Below are 18,295 nucleotides of genomic sequence, written 5' to 3'. Positions count from 1 at the left end.
CTAGTCCTTGCCTACTTTTGGACCTGTGCAGAGTAAGCCCTCAGTAAATTCCCCAATAAGGGAACCAGAGGTGGAAACTTGGAACAGATTCCCACTGGGATGGTTCAGCCACGTTAAATGATTGATTTGGTTCCAAGAGTCTGAATAAAGCCAGGAGATGGCTTTGTGGAGGAGAGAATATTCCGAGGGTAGAGGGGTGTGCCATAGCTGGAGTTTTGGTATCTGCTGATGGGAAGTGAGAGAGAGGACTGTCGATGGAGACTGTCCATTGAGAGCCACAAGGGGTCAGGTTAGCAGGATGAGGGAGAGGGGCTGTGTCAGGAGGCAGGGATGAGAGGCCAGCCCTGGTGCCCGTAAGAGGAAATCAAGAGCAGAGGTCTGCGTGTCTGGAAGTTAGGAAGGGTCCGTCATCATTGTGTCTTGAGCCAGACAGAATTAGTAAAGGCTGCCTTGCCTAGGAAAAACATGAGGAACTGAAATATCATTTTCACTTACTATCGTTTTGCAGATTGAACAGTTTGGGCTTCTATAGAAATACAAAGAGTGTTTGTTTTGAAAAATCACATTCATTCTTAATTCTTACCTCCCAGCTTGCAAGAAAAAGCTAGAAAAAGAAGAAACTATGCTTTCTATATATAGTGATAGCTTCAGTTCAAGAGCATGTACATAAATTCTTAAATGTCAGATGTCAACACAATTTTCAAAGTTAGTTAAATAAATGAGGACCCAGTGGTTGATCTTGAATACTGTCAGCATTTGGGATTTCAATCTGCCTTGGATTATAACTTTACAGAAATCCTCTGTTTGCCATGAGATGAAGACTCGGGGGCTATTTACAGCTCAGGAAAGCATGCAAATTCCAAAATCAGACTAATTTTTTCAATAAAGGTTTTTCCTGTAGTGCTTTAGAAACTTAGAGTGGATAATTCAGTGCTCAAAAAAGCAAAAATGCGTCCTAGTTTAATTGGGCATGGCGCTGTGTGTGTGTGTTTAGGTTGTTCTTTCCTCCCTTGTCTTTTTTTTTCTATTACTTTGTTTGTTTGTTTTTAATGTTTATTTTTTGAGAGAGAGAGAGAGAGAGAGAGAGAGACAGAGCATGAGCAGGGGGAGGGGCAGAGAGAGAGGGAGACACAGAATCCGAAACAGGCTCCAGGCTCCAAGCTGTCAGCACAGAGCCAGACGTGGGGCTGGAACTCACGGAGCGTGAGATCATGACCTGAGCTGAGTCACACGCTTAACCGACTGAGCCACCCAGGCACCCTTCTATCACTTTATTTTTAAGAGAGGGGAGGTCAGAAACCATTCCCTTCAGAGAATAGGCCAACCAATAAATGAGTTACTAACAAACCACTAGGCTACATAAAAAGGTGCCATGTTCTTAAACATGGTCAGGTCTGTCCTAGAGACAGGGACTGGGGCGGGGTGGCCTTCGGAGAGTAAGGGACCAGCCTGGAAAAACAAATCCTCTCCAGTTCATGACTGCATCATTGGCTTCATGTTTTCTGATAAAATCCAGGCCATTTTATAAACCTGTCCTCACATCTTTGTTTTTAAGCCTGACTACATGTCGTCAAGGATGTGAAGCCTGAGACTGTGTGCCACGACACCACAGGCCACGGCCCAGACACTCCCAGAGGACACAGAATGCGGGGCTGTCCCCACACTGCCTCCTGTGCCTCTCAAATGGGATCCTCATGAAATTCGATGTAGCACAATTAAATTAAAATAATTCAGCACCAGTATATAGCTGTCAGACCTCAAAGTAATTTTTCCAAGAAGGATTTTTAGGCTCGAACCCCGTGCTTCCTGATGACCACAGAATCATCAATGTGGGAGAAACCTGTCCCACGGGTTTTCATTGGAGCTGCTGTCGAAGGCTCCTGCATTCAAGGCCTGACCCTGTGAGCAGAATCTAGGTGCAGAGCTATGACAACCATTATGGCAGGTGGCTGGAGGCCAGTCCCTCCCTTGGTCCCTGCTCTGGAGTCCCCTTCAGTGCTAACACATTCCTTTCATTGGAGGATCATCGATGGATCCAAGAGGCCACAGCACCCATGGTGAACCAACCGTCCCCATGACCTGCTGGGGAGAGAGAACTGTGCTCTTTGTTTCAGTGTCTGCACGTTTCTTTCCCCTTCAAAGTGGGTTGCTCTGGACCTGGATCGGGAGGCTGTTCAGCTTAGAGTCCCCTAGGGGAAAACAGTCTACGTGTGTGCCCAGCACCACAGTGACTGTGACGGTCCTGATGCTGAGATGGGGTGCACTGTGGGTGTCACACAGGTGCAGGCAAGCAACACTGACAGAGGGAAAAGAAAGCTCCGTGGGAGAAGGTCAGATCTGCCTAGGGCAGATGTGGTTGGGTTCCACTGAGATGTTGGTGGCAGCTGAGACATGAGGGTGCGTGGGGGATGGGGGTGCAGAATGGAAGTGTGCAGGAGGAGGCAAGACACAGGACACAGAACACAGGGAAGTCAGTATGATGACTGAGTGGTTTGAAGGCTGCTCTCGGCCCACGTCCCCTTTGAAACTGGCACCAGGGAGCGCCTGCGTGGTGCAGTCGGTTAAGTGTCCGACTTCAGCCAGGTCACAATCTCGCGGTCCGTGAGTTTGAGCCCCGCGTCGGGCTCTGGGCTGATGGCTCGGAGCCTGGAGCCTGTTTCCGATTCTGTGTCTCCCTCTCTCTCTGCCCCTCCCCCGTTCATGCTCTGTCTCTCTCTGTCCCAAAAATAAATAAAAAAAGTTGAAAAAAAAAAATTGAAACTGGCACCAGCCATAGATGAGGGGCTGGAGCAGGCTGTCAGGTGAGGCTGAGAGCGTCCGTGGGGACAGCGGCCGACCAAGCACAGAAAGGAGACCCACAGGGCAGATCTCAGGGCTGGCGTGAGCAGGACGGAAGGAGGCATGGGGAAGGGAGCCAAGTGCAGACTCAACTCCTCCCCTCTCTCTCTCTCCCGGCCCTTGTAAACATTTCCAGCTGCTCGTTGAACACCCAGTATCTCCAATTCCCTCCCGGTTCATATGTCTAAAGCGCGATGAACCATTTTTTCTGGAAAATCGTCTTCCCCTCTTGGCATTCTTACTCTCTCCTGGTCCCACCAGCCCTGGCCTCTGGATTCAGCTCCCTACCCCCACTTCTCCCCCCTGTATGGAGTCATAGGGTCCTGTTTTCCGTCCTCCAGTAGAAGCTGGGTGCCAGCTTCTTCCTGCCCAGGGCACTGCTCACCCTAGCCCACCTGCACTCTCCGTCTGCACCTGTCGGTGGCCTCATGAAGGCCCACACGTGAGCTTCTCCCCATGTCATGTTCATGTGCCAAACTGGGGGTCCCTGCTCCTCTGTGCTGTATGGGGCACGCTTTTCCACCGGCCATTCCTCGAGCCTGTGTGTTCCTAAAGCCCACGGCCCTCCTTCCTGCTCCAATTCTGATTTCCTGACCTTGCCTCTTATGATTTAGCTGGGAAAATGCAATCAGGTTTGAGCCTGCTTCCCTCACCCAGCAAGTCCCCCGAAAGCATCCCCATTCTTTCTTCCCTCCTCCCACCCGGAGGTGGTTGCTCCGATGCCCCCTGGGACCCCTACCACCTCTGCTCCTGACAGAGCCCTTGCGTCTGTGCTCACACGTTGTTCCTTCAAGTGTACCTTTTCTTTTCATTGTGTGAATTTCCCCCTTTACTTCCCCTTATGCAAAACACTCAATGGCAATAACTATTATTGCTTGTATTTACAGAGTCCATGATTTTCATAGCAATCCTAGGACATGCATTTTATTGTCCTATTAAATAACGAGGGAAACAGACAGAGAATTAAGTCACCTGCAAAGCACCACACAGCTACTAAGTGTTAACAGCCAGAATTTGAACTCAGGCAGAAAGACCAAAACACCCACCAGCTTGGCAACTCCATCCGAGTATGGCTCACGCTTCTCCTGAATCAAGGGAAACAGGTTTCCCTTGACCTCCCCTCTCCCCTAATGTCACCTTTATCTTAGCCCTGCCATTGATTGTGAACCCTTCAGTTCACATTCACTGTTTCTGCTTTCTTATCTGCCACGTGCTCCTTCCCCTGCTGCAAAGGGGCATCTCCAAGTCCGTAGATGTGGCCCTTGTGCAGCTCAGCAGGGATCACAGAATTGTCATTCTGACAGCACGTTTGCACCCGAGGGGGGTCTCTTCCTCTGAGTCCTGGGTTACCAGTTGCTTCCACTTCTCAGAAGACACTTGAGTATCTGGTCTGCCGTACGGTGGTGTTTCTCCCAGAGCGTGCATTCGCCATTCTGATAACACGTGAACTCTCGGCGGACAAAAATATTTTCCGCCTCTGAGTTCTACGCTGTGTGCTTAGTGCCGGCACGTCGCTCATGCTGGTGACCGACTGGAACTGGAACGTAATCGGAATCTCTACAACCGTTGAAAATAAGGTGATGCGACTTGCACGCTTTGACTCTTTAACTTTGCTTCTCCTGCCTTCCAAGGCGACAGACTTTGGGTAACAAGAGTTTTTTAATCAGAGAGTGCGAAAAACTAAAGTTGTCTAAGAGACGCAAAGGCAGACGAATCCTGATTTTTTTGTTTTGCCCCAATAGCTCTGGACAACCTGCGTGGCCCCAATACCATGTCACTAAACACGAGCTTCCAAGGGAAGGAGAGGGTGCTCCAACAGCCACCGCAGAGGTTTATAAAAGAAATCCTGTTTTTCAACTTCCTGTTTTACCTGTGAACTTGCTCAGACTTAGGGTTTATTAATCACGTTGTCAAAGGCGTGGTGAGGAGGTGACAGAAGGACGGGTCCCCAAGTTCATTGTTCCTGGGACTGGGTAAACACGGGGTAAATTTAGGACCCAGTGACTCCGCCAAATTGATTTGCTCCCTGAAGCTGCAAACACGTTTCTCTGTGCTTCTGGGGGGTGTGGCGGGGGGGCGGGGGGGCGTCTTCTGAGCCTGCATGTTGTGTAGACTTCAGTCGGCTCTGGAACTCGGCTCTAACGGGCCTGTGGGCTTTGGTCTTCACAGCTCCTGACGGCCCACCTCAGGAAGTCCACTTGGAGCCCATCTCATCTCAGAGCATCAGAGTCACCTGGAAGGTAAAAACACTTGCATTCCTGACGCTTTTTGCGCGGGGTGTGCCCTTCACTCGTGTTAAGTGGTAGGATGCTGAGGCACTCACATTTCGTACAACTTTTGTTTTGCGAAATGAGATTAACAGCCCTTTTCTTGAAATCGAATATGCGTATCCCCATTTGGAACACTCGTGCGGCCGATTCTGTACCCACAGAGAGCGAGGTCGTTTTGCCTTGTTTCCATGCGTGGAATTTGATGGAGTCCTAAGAGCTGGTCCCCACACAAAGAATGAAACAGATGTGGCCGGCGCGTCTCATTTCTGTCCGGTGGGGCGGGGGGCTTTTTCTAGTGGCTTTTCTCCCAGCGGCACATCAGAGACTGGCACAAAGCCCACTGAGCTGGTGGAATGGACCCCTGCCGGCACTGTTCCACCAGCTCGCGGTGTCCCGGACGGTGCCCGTCACGTCCCCTCAGGGAGCCAGGTGCCATCCTAGGCAGCAGTGACCGCACGTGGCCACAGGTGCGGACCGGCCGCTGGTCAGCCGGTCGCGGGGAGACACAGCTTGAGCGACAAACTGAACAGCTGCCCACTCGGCACAGTTTCGTCCGGCTGGCATGTTTTTTCCTAGCAAAGCTGTTGGCGGAGGAAGCGGAGTTGGTGAATGTCCTGGAGCAAGCCGGTCACAAGCAGCCCATTGGGTGCACTGCCCGACGTCACTAACGTGGTGGGGGAAACTGTCTAGGGGATTAGTCATCCCTCGATGTGCTCTTACCATTGATGACTGTAGGTCCAATCCCTTTTATCCAGAATATTCTTGCTGGAGCCAAACTTGTGTAAGTTGCACTGGCTCTTCCGGCTCTGGTTTCCCTCCCTGCGTTCCATCTCAGAGGAGAAGTCGACAACCACAGCGGGGTCCTTAAGGGGCTCGCCCCTGAAACCCGGGAAGACCTAACTCATCACACCTGCTGTTGCTGTTGTCCTTCCGGTCCCAGCTCCTTAGAAAAGTGAGCTGCGTCCATAACACAAAAGGATCCTCGTTGTCATGGTGGTGTTGACGCACTTTAAGGCCACAAGCCCTCCTGCGGCAAGCTCTTACATCCCCTAGCCAGTGCTGTGGCTCCGGGGGACAGCAAGCCAGGACCGTTTAGCCGGACGGACAGTGCAGGCCAAGCAGCGTGGGACGGGGATGGTGTTTGTTGCTGTGAGCACGTCCGCCAGCTGCGAGCATCACACACTGTGTAATAAAAGGCACTCAGCAAGCCATAACCCCGTACGCATCCCGGCCATGCTACAGACGGAATGCTGACTCACTCGGGCTCAAAGGCTCTGTGAGGCTTCCTCCACTGGCCCTGCAGTATCTCACACTTTGCCACCGGAAAACACCAGCTATTCCTGTGGTCCCTAAAGCGTTCTGGTCCCTCATGAGAAAGATGTCTGTCCACAGAGCTCCTACACCGAAAAATGGAAACTTTTGAGACTTTAAGGGGCATTGCATCCTTTCTGTCTCTAGAAGAAAAAAAAAGCCAAAGTCGGTAAATTGCAGTTACGTTTCTTCCTAGTGTCAAAAGAATGACCCATGTTGTGGGCTCTTAGAAGAAAGCCTTGCTTCCGTTAGGTCATGAGCCGGTCGTAATGCATGGTTCAGTGTTTTCCCTCGGAGCAGCGGGCCGACGTTGTGTGGCCCGTCAGCACGCGGACGGGTGCACAGGTGACTTAACAGACCGAACGAGGTAAGGGCCGCCGTTCGCTGACTTGGCATTTCCTGTTGGCCTGATTATGTAATGGAAGTGCTTCCCCGATTCAACTAAATTATGCTTTTATCTGCAACCCAAAGTATATGTAAAGAATGATACATTGCAGAAAATATGCCTTGATGTTATTATGGTGTAAAAGTCCCAGATTTAGATCTTGTGTACGGAGACTGATCAGAAAAGGGAAGAGAGAAGGAAATAAAGAAAGAAAGAGAAATCACATTTCCCCAGAGAGGGAGCCCCGCGCCAGTCAGCGGGATAGAAATCCCCCAAGTTGTGAGAGCACTGGGCTGGACACTCATTGTGCAGAGAAGACAGAGGAGAGAATAGCCCTGGGGCTTTGGTGGGAAGACAGCCATTTTAGGCTCTCGACCTCTTAAAGGTCGGGGGCACTTTGGCAGCCTTTCTTTAACCCTGAAGCTGGAGACTAAGTTCATTTAATTACTGTGTAAGCAGTGCTTCTGTGACATGCCCCTTCTGTTGAACAAAATAAACAACACGGCTTTCTTTTTTATCCACCCATGTCTTTCACCAAAGAAAAGTCAAATTTTAAAATTTTCAAGTCTGGTGAAGTTTCCCCAGGGCCAACTGAATGGTCTACTCATAGGGCTCGCCAGGCCACTCAGCACTGGCTGCAGGCTGTCACCCTGCTTTCCTCCGGTGACAATGGTCCCTTAACGTGCCCACAACTGGCCTCTGCCTCCTCCTTGCCGGTCATGGCCAACACCGTTTGTAACGTTCCCCCTTCTGCCTGCTCGGTCCCTCTGACTCGACTCTCTGTGAAGATGTGTGCATCTCCGAAGTGGAATTAATTATCGGAGCGTCTGTGCCACCCTCACTCTTGGTGACAGCTCAGTGAGACCCCCATCACACGGGTTCTACGTTCTGTTCTACGTTCTGTTGTTCTGTGAGCTCCTGAAGGTCAGGGAGTGTCTCATCCATCTTCGGTCCCCAGTGACTGGCACCTTGGCATGCATGAATGAGTGAATGAACAAATGATTGGCGGAGGACATCTGTGAGCTGAGAATGATGAGGTCCATAGCATAGATGTTCCATATCACAATGGCCTCTGAAGCCTTCCATCGTTCAGCACCTGCCATGGAGAAGGCACCCCAGCTATGAGGAAATCCGAGCCTCAGGCTGTACTATCATGAGGGTCTAACCCATGCTACAGTGAGGTTCTCCCGAGCCTACCGTGGGAGGACACCCAAAGATGTGAGCCCTGCTCTGTGGGGCAGACAGACGGCCAATGGGCTTCTCCTGTAATTTATTGAAAACTGAGTGGCCATAATGGTTCACAAATTTTGTGATAGGTGTCAGAGGAAATGTCCCTTTGCACGTCACATCAAATGTCAGCCTTCAGGCAGATGTCCGAGAACCAGGGCCATATTAAATCGGGCTTTTAATACTTTTACGTATTTGGAATTAAATAAAAATGCTGAGCAGCACCTTGGCAGCAACTCTAGAGGTAACATCAGTGGTTCTAAATAAATAAAAATAAATGATACTAAAGGTTCATTTTCTAGCTCTGGCTCCCCCCTCAACCCTTTAAAGAACAGAAGGGTCTGCAGAAGCAAATACAATTTACTGCATGTTTTTGCTGGCGTTCCTTAAAATCAGAACAAATATGTAAAGCTACCAATTATTGATAAGAGATTTGATAAAGGACCTGCAAAATCATAAAACTTAAAGGAGAATTCTTTGGTTTGTCAGAAAACTGCGGTTTCAGTCCGTGTCCCTAAGTGTCAAAATAACGACGGAACAAGTCTCTTTTGAAAGTGCCCATCACCTTCTCTTCTGGCCAGTCTCAGAATCCACGGATTCCATTTTATTGCAAATGCAGGACAGTTTGATTGCCTGCTATTTGCATGTGCTTATAACAGAAAACCTTAAGCATCTGGAATATTTAACTATCACAGGTATTTTAAAACACTTCTCCAGAGGATGCAATTTAAGGCGGTTTTTTGTTTTTTTGTTTTTCCTATTGACGTAAATATTTCCGTTTGTTTAAAACGAGAAGTCCATTTAGAGCCGCAGGCCATCCAAAAACTACGGAATTTTCAGCTGTTTCAATATTGCCGTGCTAAAAACAGCTGTCAAACTGATGACTCCAGAGAGGTCCCTGAGAATGACTTTGCCACTTTTCTTGCCCCTTCTGTGTCCACCCCTCTGGCTGGATTTCATTTAGAATGAACAATGTTGGAAAAGAGACACCTGATTTCCATAAAATATGAACATCGCGTATTTAGGGGGTTAAATTTCAGTAAGCTGAAGAATGCTTTTAACCAAACACCACATCTCCACAATCCCCAGTAATTCCCACTGATTGAAGCACCACTGCAATCTATCTATCGTATGTTTCTGAGATGAGCTCTTCCAATGAGAAAATGGCTTAGCTCGTCATTTAAAAACAGAACTGCCTTCTTGCCAGTGACTTTCATCATAATGATTTAATAAATGGCAGGTTCCCCTTGACTCCTGCATCTAAATCCCCCTACCCAGGAAATGGCTTGCTGTGTTGGAAAAGACAGCCTTCTAGAACAGTATTCCCTGGCTGGGATCCCTGAAGCATTTGCTCTCTACCAGGCATTGTGTTCAATTTTGCATACATTATGCCATTAGATCTGTGTATCGAGTACATCAGGTTTTGTACAAACTCCTGACGTTAAAGGGATTTGCCCAAAATCTGAGGGCTGCGGACTGTCCGCTTGAGGACCCTCACGCAGCTTTTCCAACTGGTTTCTAAGCAACCGAAAAGCTAAGGTACTTGAAATGCCAAGATTGCAGCTTGGGCCCAAGTGAAGTTCAACAAATATTTGTTTCTTGTCCTGTTCCTTCCAACCTCATGTTATAAATTTTACCCGACATTAGTGTTAGAGGAGAGAAGAAAAATGTAACTTTTACCTTCTCCCTCTTTCTTTCCAACTGTAAACTTGAACCTTAGCGTAACTGGACCAGTAAGTCAACACCCCTTTTTCCAACATCAGTTGAAATTGAAAAGGGCTGCCTTGAAATTAATTTTACTTCATTTCTTGCTTCTCACTTTAATCCTCAGGCTATGAAAAATTGCAGAATTTACATTGCTTAATCAATTTGTTCTAGAGTTGGATTTACAGCAGCTTTATTAAAAATCCCGATGACCAACATGTGTTACAAATATTTAAGTAACTATCAGCCCTTCTCATATTAACAAGCCAGGCTCTTTCCCCTATAGTAAGAGAAGAAAAATCCAAGCTGACTTAAAAACCTTTTGGGCATCCACATAGCCTAGGAGTATTCTCTCTCAGCTTCTTACAGTTGAGTCGCTCTGGGGGGATAGAGGGCATATCTTGTCTTGTTTTTGTCTGTTCACTGTATCCCCCGTAGAATTATATTTAAATATGTGTTAAATGAACACATGAACAATTTCTATTGCTTGCATTCATGTTAAAATATTCATATCAAGAGGAAGTACCTTGTTTTTGGAAACCTTTTTGTTTTTTTTACTGTGTTCACATCTTACTTTTTTGTACATGTATAACATACACAAATCCCTTTAACAACCCCATCCATTGCTTATTTGCTTCATTTGGCATATATTTGGCATCTCTCTCCATCTACCCCTTGGGTTAGCCTTCCTGGTTTAGCTGTGTGATTGGCCTTCACCACTGACCCTAGTTCTCTGTCCCAGAGAGAGCCTTGATCCAGACTGCCCAAGGGTCCTGGCTGACCTCCCAACCTAAGCAGGCAATTCTCTTGGTTCCCAGCCCCCAAGTGCAGCAAAAAGATGCTGGCCAGCTTTCCAAAGGCTGCTTAGTGGCCAGGAGTGTGGGTCCAGGTCTGACACCAGGCATGCTGGAGAGATTGGCTAGAACTCAGCATAGGAGGGACATCCCATTGTACGGCTCCAGTTAATTGACCCTGACAGGACACAAATTGAGCTTGGACTAAGGACTAGGATCAAGGCCATCTCCATTCACCAGCTGGCAATCCTTTCAGATGGCTTGTTCTATAAGTTTCACGCTGAGGCTGGATGAACATGACACAATACAAGACGTCAGAGGCACTTTCATTGTTCTGTTTCAAAGATGTTAGGTGATAAACTGCTAGCGAAGAGTGTTAGGAGGCGGAAATGGTATTTTTGGCTTCATAGAGAACATTATCAAAAATGCAAATAAGAATAATGATAACAATCACAAAGTTAGAGCTAAAAGAGCATTCTGGACATTTATTGATGACCAGCTACAGGTCTTTCTTTGTCTAACACAGCAATATCATATTTTACAAGTGAATTAGGTTGTAAAAGTGGGACATTAGGGGAGAAAAGGTGGGGAGCACCTGGGTGGCTCAGTCGGTTGAGCGTCTGACTCTTGATTTTGGCTTAGGTCATGATCCCAGAGTCAGGAGATCGAGCCTCGTGTCAGACTCCTTGCTGAGCATGGGGCCTGTTTAAGATTCCGTCTCTCTCCCTCTGCCCCGTCTCCCCCACCCATGCTCTCTATTTCTCTCTCTAAAAAAAATAAAATAAAATAAAATAAAATAACTAAGATGGGACTTTAGGATAAAAATTGCTTATGAGTGAATAATATTAAAAATTACTTAATTGCCTATTAAGTACACTATGCATAATTTTAGCTATGAAATTTTACAGGGACATATGTGTATGAATATATACTACTTCTAGTGAAAAATTAAGAGTATATGCAAAAATATCACTTGGCGACATTGCGTCATGCATCAAGGAGGATTAACATAAGTTAAATGTCTCTACAAGTAAATCGCATATAATAAGAATACTTGGATATCATTTAAAAAGTAATAGATTAGACTTCAGGAAAATCACGTATTACTCCCATGACCACACCTAATAAAAATGACCTCAAGCAACTTACTTTGTCTTTGCTGAAACTCAAACCCTTTACACTCGTTCCATTCAGAGAGTTTTTCTTATTTTATCATAAACGAGTGGACATGTTTATGAGTATTATCTTCCCTACTCATCTATCAGTACTGACTTGATAACAGAGAGGATGAAAGACATGATGACACTTTAGAATATGCAGGTTGAACCCTTGAATGACAGCCTCAATTTTGATCCCTATGCAGGATGCTGGCCCCCAGGTGGCTCTGGGTAGCACAGCCCATTCTGCTAACAATACATCCCAGTAAATATAAATATTGTGAAATTTGCCTTCCAAAAAAAAAAAAAAAAAAAAAAAAAAAAAAAAAAAAAAAAAACCACAAAAAAACAAAAAGCAAAACCAAAACAAAACAAACCCAAAAAACAACAGCAACAACAAATAAATAAAAATTTTATTTTAAAGAATCTAATAATGAATGACTAGGTAGTAACTTTAAGAAAAATATTCATAAGATTGCCTCGTGTTTAGTTTTACTGGTTCTCATAAAATACTAACTCTGCTTTTAACAGAGAACAAGTCAGATCAAGCTACAGTGAGTATGGTTCTAACCATCATAAAACCAATTGGCACCCATCAAGTGAGCGAATGAAGATACACCATTTTATTTGCCTGATTTTCCTAGAGAGCAGTCATTAAGCCATCTTGCTGATGACATTTCTCATCTTATCAGAGAAATCAAATAAGGTAGTTAAGTTAATAAATGGGGCACCTATGTTAGAATGAAAAAATCAAACAAATAAAGGAACATATGTCCGACCAAGAATTGCACAGACATCAGACGACACCTGTAATGTCCTGGACATGTGTCTTAAGGCAAAGGAAGAAATATGATGCTGCTTTTATCATTTAAAACCAGGCTGGACAAAGTTCTTTGTGGTCTGTTTCAGGAAGAACTCTGGCCAGGACAGCATGAGCCAATTGCTGTAGGAGACTGTCCTGTATCCAGTTTCCACATTCTATGTTCAGGATAACATGAAAGCAAACAGAAAAACACAATGTATGCTTTCAGATTCATTTCACCACTACAAATGCATTTAACTAAATGCAGTATGATGTAACCAATCAACTCTATCCCGTATAATTTTTTTTTAAAGCCAGCTCCTCTTTGTAGAAATCTCTTTGAAAACTAGTTTTACGTCCTTTCAATTCTTGTGATGGATTCCTCCCGTTAGCACATGCTTTTGAAAAGTTTAAGTTGAGATGTAAAATAAAAATGCTATGTGCTTTGAGTAATCACAGAAATATGGGCAATGAAACAATTCTACCTTTTAAAGGTATATTATCATTTTTTTGTGTTTTTTTCTGGAAGTTAACCATCTAAAGTTGAAAATAAGCCCTGTTTTTATATACATAACAGAAGAATTCAGGAGGCATATTATTGACTTCTGGAAGTCAGAATCCCCAAGGAAGGAAAGTATGAGGTATAGAATGTGCAGGGTCACTCCAGGGTCAACACAGGACCTGTGGCTCTCTTTGCATTTGGGCATGTGTCGGCCTCATCCCCCATCTGAGAACCAGACTGGTCCCTTGGGGGTCCCATGTCCAGGATAGCATGTTCCTGACAGGGGAGACTATCCTACTGAACATTCTCTCAACACTTCTCCTCCATTACCCATTCGTGAGTGTTCATGCCCATAGGTCCTTCAGTTGAGGCCAGTGCCTTTCATTACCAAAGCACAAATAAGAAGCCAAGTTTAATAGCTCTGTGGAAGCAATGGGCCATATGCTTCAATCATGACATAAAGTGTAGATGGTCGATACTAAATCCATCATCGAAAGCCCACTGTTGATGCAGGCACTGCTGCTCTTCTCATAGGACCCCAGTTAGAACTTTGCCATCCCCGCAAGAAGGAGGACTGACTCCATCAAACACTCAGCCCAAACCCTGGCCCCTCTCGGACCCTCCTGTCACAGAGGTGCGTCTCCTCACACCATTGCTCACCTCCCATCCCCGCCCCGCCTCCAACCCCAGCGCAACCCATGAATTCTACCCTGCACGTTGATTCAGTCCAGAACATTGTGTCCCACAGGGGTCTGTATGCCGTTTCTGTCAAGGGCCAAAGAGTAAATACTTCCAGCCTTGTGAGTCCTATAGCCTCTGTCGTAACCATTTAGCTCTGCCACTGGAGGGCAGAAGCAGACAGCCAAATGAGTGCAGCCAAGCTCCAGTAAAACTTTACTTAGACATACTGACCTTTGAAGCTCACGTAATTTTCACACGCCACAAAATATTCTCCCTCCTTTGAATTTTGCAGCCATGTAAAGATGTAAAAAGTGTATACGTTCTTAGCTAAGGGCCATATAGAAGAAATGCCCAAAGAGACTTGGCCCCTGGACCATAGTTTGTCAACCGTGCTTTACTGAAGAAGGCAACGCCTGGGAAGCAGCTGTATGCAATTGGAACACATCACAAATAAGCTTCCTGTCACTTGGCTCTTTGAACCAAGATTTAAAGCACTGAAGGACTTCCTTCTGAAGTTTGGATCTTCTTTGGTTCTTCTGGATAGAAAATACATGACAAAAGTTACAAAAACTGTGACAGAAGCAGCTCTTCGTATGGTTGAGGCAGGCCATTTCTCTACAAAGACTCTAATACCTTTGAAAACACTGCCTTTTGCACTTGCTTAGCAGATCTGGACCAACTGTGCCCCCAGATCTCCTTGGCCACCCTACCATCCCCAGGGGCTCCCATTACCTACAGGGGAGGTAGCCCAGGTTGTCACCCTCTAGTCCGCATAGGAGGACCCAAGCCCTTTGAGATGACTCAGGTGTTGCTAAGTAGTTGGGGTCCCAGCCCTATGTTCACAAACTGGTACACGTTCTCTTTCGACATCCTAACCAAAACTCCTTTCCCTCTACATCCCCATTGCCTGCACAATGTCTAGACACTCAGGTGGGACCTGTCTCCCCAAACATCACAGTCTCCAGGTTCATTCTTTCTTGGCTGGGCCCTGGCTACATCCCTTGTGGCCAACAGAGATGTCTCCTGCACCCCTCCCCACTCTATCCCTGCTCTTTCCCTCTTATGAACCTGGGCACCTTCATTCTCCATGCCATGTCTCTCCAACAGACTCCACTCGCAGACTCTGGGACACTGTGAGTCATCACCCTTCTGGCCAACTCTGTTTCTCAGAAACATCTAGACATCTAGAGGCCCTGACATTAAATGTGGGATATTCTGGAGACCAGCTCTCAGAGCCAGTACATATAAAATCAAGTAGGGTCTGCGTATGTGCTGTGAATTCCTTTGTTAGGTCTTTGGTAGAAACCATTGGATAAGCCTCTCTGGCTGGTGAGAAATGCTGTGTGTGGTTATCAGACAGTGTAGGATGGAAGGGACAGTGACATTCCGAAAAGGGAGGGGACCCAGCAAGAGGAGCGATTCAACAAATGTTTATTGGCTGGATGAATGAATGACTGAGCGAATGAATGAATGAAATGAGAGCCACCCCACACTTTAGAAAGTAAATAAATGAAGTCCTGTTATGCAATAGTTAACCTCAATTTGATCCCATAAAATTGTAAGAGCCTGTTTCTAAAATTCTACATGTGTTTTCCAAGCCTGCGCATACGCTTGGCCCCTGCCTCTTCCCCAGCTGCCAAATCTGACTGGAATAGTAACTACCAGCTACAAGTCAGAGTTCCTGGCCTCTCAATACTGTGTGTATTTCAGAGTTCTGTCATTCGCTGTCAATTTCTCAGCCCTGAACTGAATAGCCTCTGTGTTCCAAAGCACATCTCATGGGCAGATCACATGTCTACTTTGTATTTCACAACATGTGACCCTTCATTCTGTCCTGACCACTGGATGACAGTAACTTTTGGGGAGGGTGCCACGTGGCCATGTGTATCCCTCATAGGAGACACACGGCGTGGACACTGTATTTCGTGCAGACAGAGACAAGGTGCAGACCTCTTCTCTTGGACATCGCTTCCTCAAAACCCACCATCCATTTACTCAGAATGGCTGCTCAGCCAGGGGTCTGTGCAGCAAGGCGTGGTCCCCCTCCAACTGAGGCCGCATGTGAAGCAGAGCCCCTTCCCCGCTGTGCCACTCACGGGACTGTGAAGGTCTGACAGTCATTATTTGCTTGTGTTCCCTTTGGTTCCACAGAGAGACCAGGAAAATGGGTTATTAGTGACCTGAAATTTGAGGAATCAGTGGTTGTTTAGCTACACTGTCCATCCCAAGCAAGGCCAATATTCAACTCTGTAAAGACTCCCCAAGACAACAACAGTGGTTCTCAGGCTTGAGCATACATCAGGATGCCCTGAAGGGCTTGTGAAAACACAGATCACCACCTCTACCCCTCAGCGGGTTTCTGATTCAGAGGGGATTCCCTAGCTTTCTCCCCACTCCAGACATCCCCACCCCCACAGTCATCACAGATCCCTCCTGAAGGGTCCCTCGGAGGTATTCCTTCCGGGGTCATCTCTTGTGATCTCGCCTGGGTGCAGCAGGGAAGGTCGACTGCATTCCAGCAACGGCTGGTCTTCCTCTAGGCTCAGGTGAAGTGTTCCTTCTCGGGAACCTTTTTGCCCACAATGGGAAAAGGCACCTCTCTCTTTTCCCTTCCATGCTACCCAGTGCCAACCTTGGGCACCACAAGCACAGTGCTCTGCTTTAATCACGGATTCACTTGCAGGTGTCCACTTGTATGGGAGAGGCACCAGCCCGTACTGCTCTATTTAATGCATCCGTTCACTGCGTAAGCTTACTGAGTAGCTGCTATTTATGGTGGGGAGCAGGGAAGGGGGCTGGAGGGATAACATGAACGAACATGAGAAAAGACAGACCGCCACCCCTGTAATAAAGGGAAATGAGGACAGGTTTCATTTTAAGTGAATTTGGAGCAATCTAAAAGGAAAATTTGCGATTCATTTTTCACCTGAGTTACTCAACATGCCTGAGCAATGTGGTGTTCCTGGAATGCAGAAGTCTGCGGTAGAGGTTTTAGCTCTCATGGTTGGCCGGCAGGTGAATCCTGGCTGTGAGCAGAGTCCATTCACCTGTGGTGGGAAGGGGGAGGGGAGCGTGCCAGAAACAGGCCCCGGCTAGTGGTTTTCTAAAGAAGAGATGCCTGTTCTCATCACTCACGTCCTTGATGGTGCTGTGAGCATTTGCACATCCCTGTTTTTACCAACTTTTTAAAGACCTCTACATCTGCCACTGCGGCTCCCAGGCTGATTTGGATGAATGCATAAAATACTGGCACTTGCAAAACCACACAGATCCATTGACAAGGTGCTACCGTTGTCATGGAGATCAAAAGAGACAGTTTCTTAAAGGAAGTGGGGGTTGGCAGGGGGGGATCGGAGGCTGGAGAAAGGGCGCCTAGAAGGATGAAAGAAGGCTGTTTAGGGAGACTAAAGGAGGAAGAAAATGCCAGGGCCAGAAAGGGGACAGAGTACCCCAGATGGCAGATAAATGAGGCACATGGAAAGAAACCGGGCTCATTACTGGATCCAAAGGCAAATGAAAGGAAGAGTAGAATTCAACGTGGAAAAATAATTAACCCCTACATGAGAAACGCAATAGTGAATAGAGAAGGGCTGTCTCGTGGAACTGTAGCACACTCTGAGGGGTTTGAGAGAAGGTAGGAACAGAACCCCCCGTAAATCAGAGCCGTCTGTAAATAACAACACCTTCCAGTGCGGAAAGAGACTCAGAATGTTGAATTCTACAATATAGAGCGAAGGGGGCCCTCCTCCACTTTAGACTTCCTTCCTTTGTTCTTTTTTTCTTCATTTTTCCATTCACTTACTCTCCAGAATCTTCCTTTAATATGTATTAAGAGGACTGGTTGGCAGGTGAGGTTTGCTCTAAATCTGTGGGTCTGCCTTAAGCGATCCTTAGTGTATATTTTTTAATGTTCTTATTTATTTTTTTGTTTGTTTTTGAGAGAAAGAGAAAGAGAAAAAAACACAAAACACAAGTGGGGGAAGAGCAGAGAGAGAAAGGGAGCTCCAGGCTCTGAGTGCAGAGAGCCCAACGCGGGGCTCAAACCCATGGACCGTGAGATCATGACCTGAGCTGAAATCAGCCGCTTAACCAACTGAGCCACCCGGGCGCCTCAAGTGATCCTTATTATGAAAACATGTAGCCCATCAGCTGGCTAAGGAAGTGAGCAAACTTTCTGGAATACCTGTTTTAAGAAGGAAAATAAAAAGATCACTTTGTCCAAATAAGTTGGTTCTTTGAATGCTATTTGCTGCTTTAACGAGGCCTGGAAAATGAAGCCGGACCCTTCCAAATCCTGCCTGGATCTCTCATCCTGATTCGTGAGCTGCCACACTAAGTGACCACGTGGAAGCCAGCTCTCAGCTTGAATCTAAGTTGCACGGTGCTCCTGAGACCTCCTTCCGTACTGGCTCATCCAGGCCTCTGATCAGGCCTGTATCGTGACTCCTGATTCCGGGCATCTCGTCCATCTTTAAGCCTTTCCCATTAGCCCTGGACCCAGTCAGATTATAACCCTGCAACTGAGATCATTCCTACCCGTCACTTTTGTTGAGCCTCATCTGTGCTCAAAACCCTTCTCTTCTGCATCTACCATAACATTTTCTGAGAATGTCCCCTGTGCTGC

General features: G+C 46.7%; 1 protein-coding gene across 1 annotated transcript in view; it reads left to right on the top strand.

Annotated features, from left to right (window-relative positions):
* The window catches only part of DSCAM (DS cell adhesion molecule), a 759,677-nt gene that overhangs the window by 639,127 nt on the left and 102,255 nt on the right, over positions 1-18,295 (top strand). Inside the window, exon 16 of the mRNA XM_086676008.1 lies at positions 5,008-5,078. Within this exon, the coding sequence (XP_086532134.1) occupies positions 5,008-5,078 (71 nt within the window). The remainder of the gene's footprint in view (positions 1-5,007; positions 5,079-18,295) is intronic.

Source organism: Puma concolor, chromosome C2 (assembly GCF_028749965.1).
Source record: "Puma concolor isolate L17-30 chromosome C2, mPumCon1.1.hap2, whole genome shotgun sequence".
Classification (NCBI taxonomy): domain Eukaryota; kingdom Metazoa; phylum Chordata; class Mammalia; order Carnivora; family Felidae; genus Puma; species Puma concolor.
This window is presented reverse-complemented; position numbering and strand designations above follow the sequence as displayed.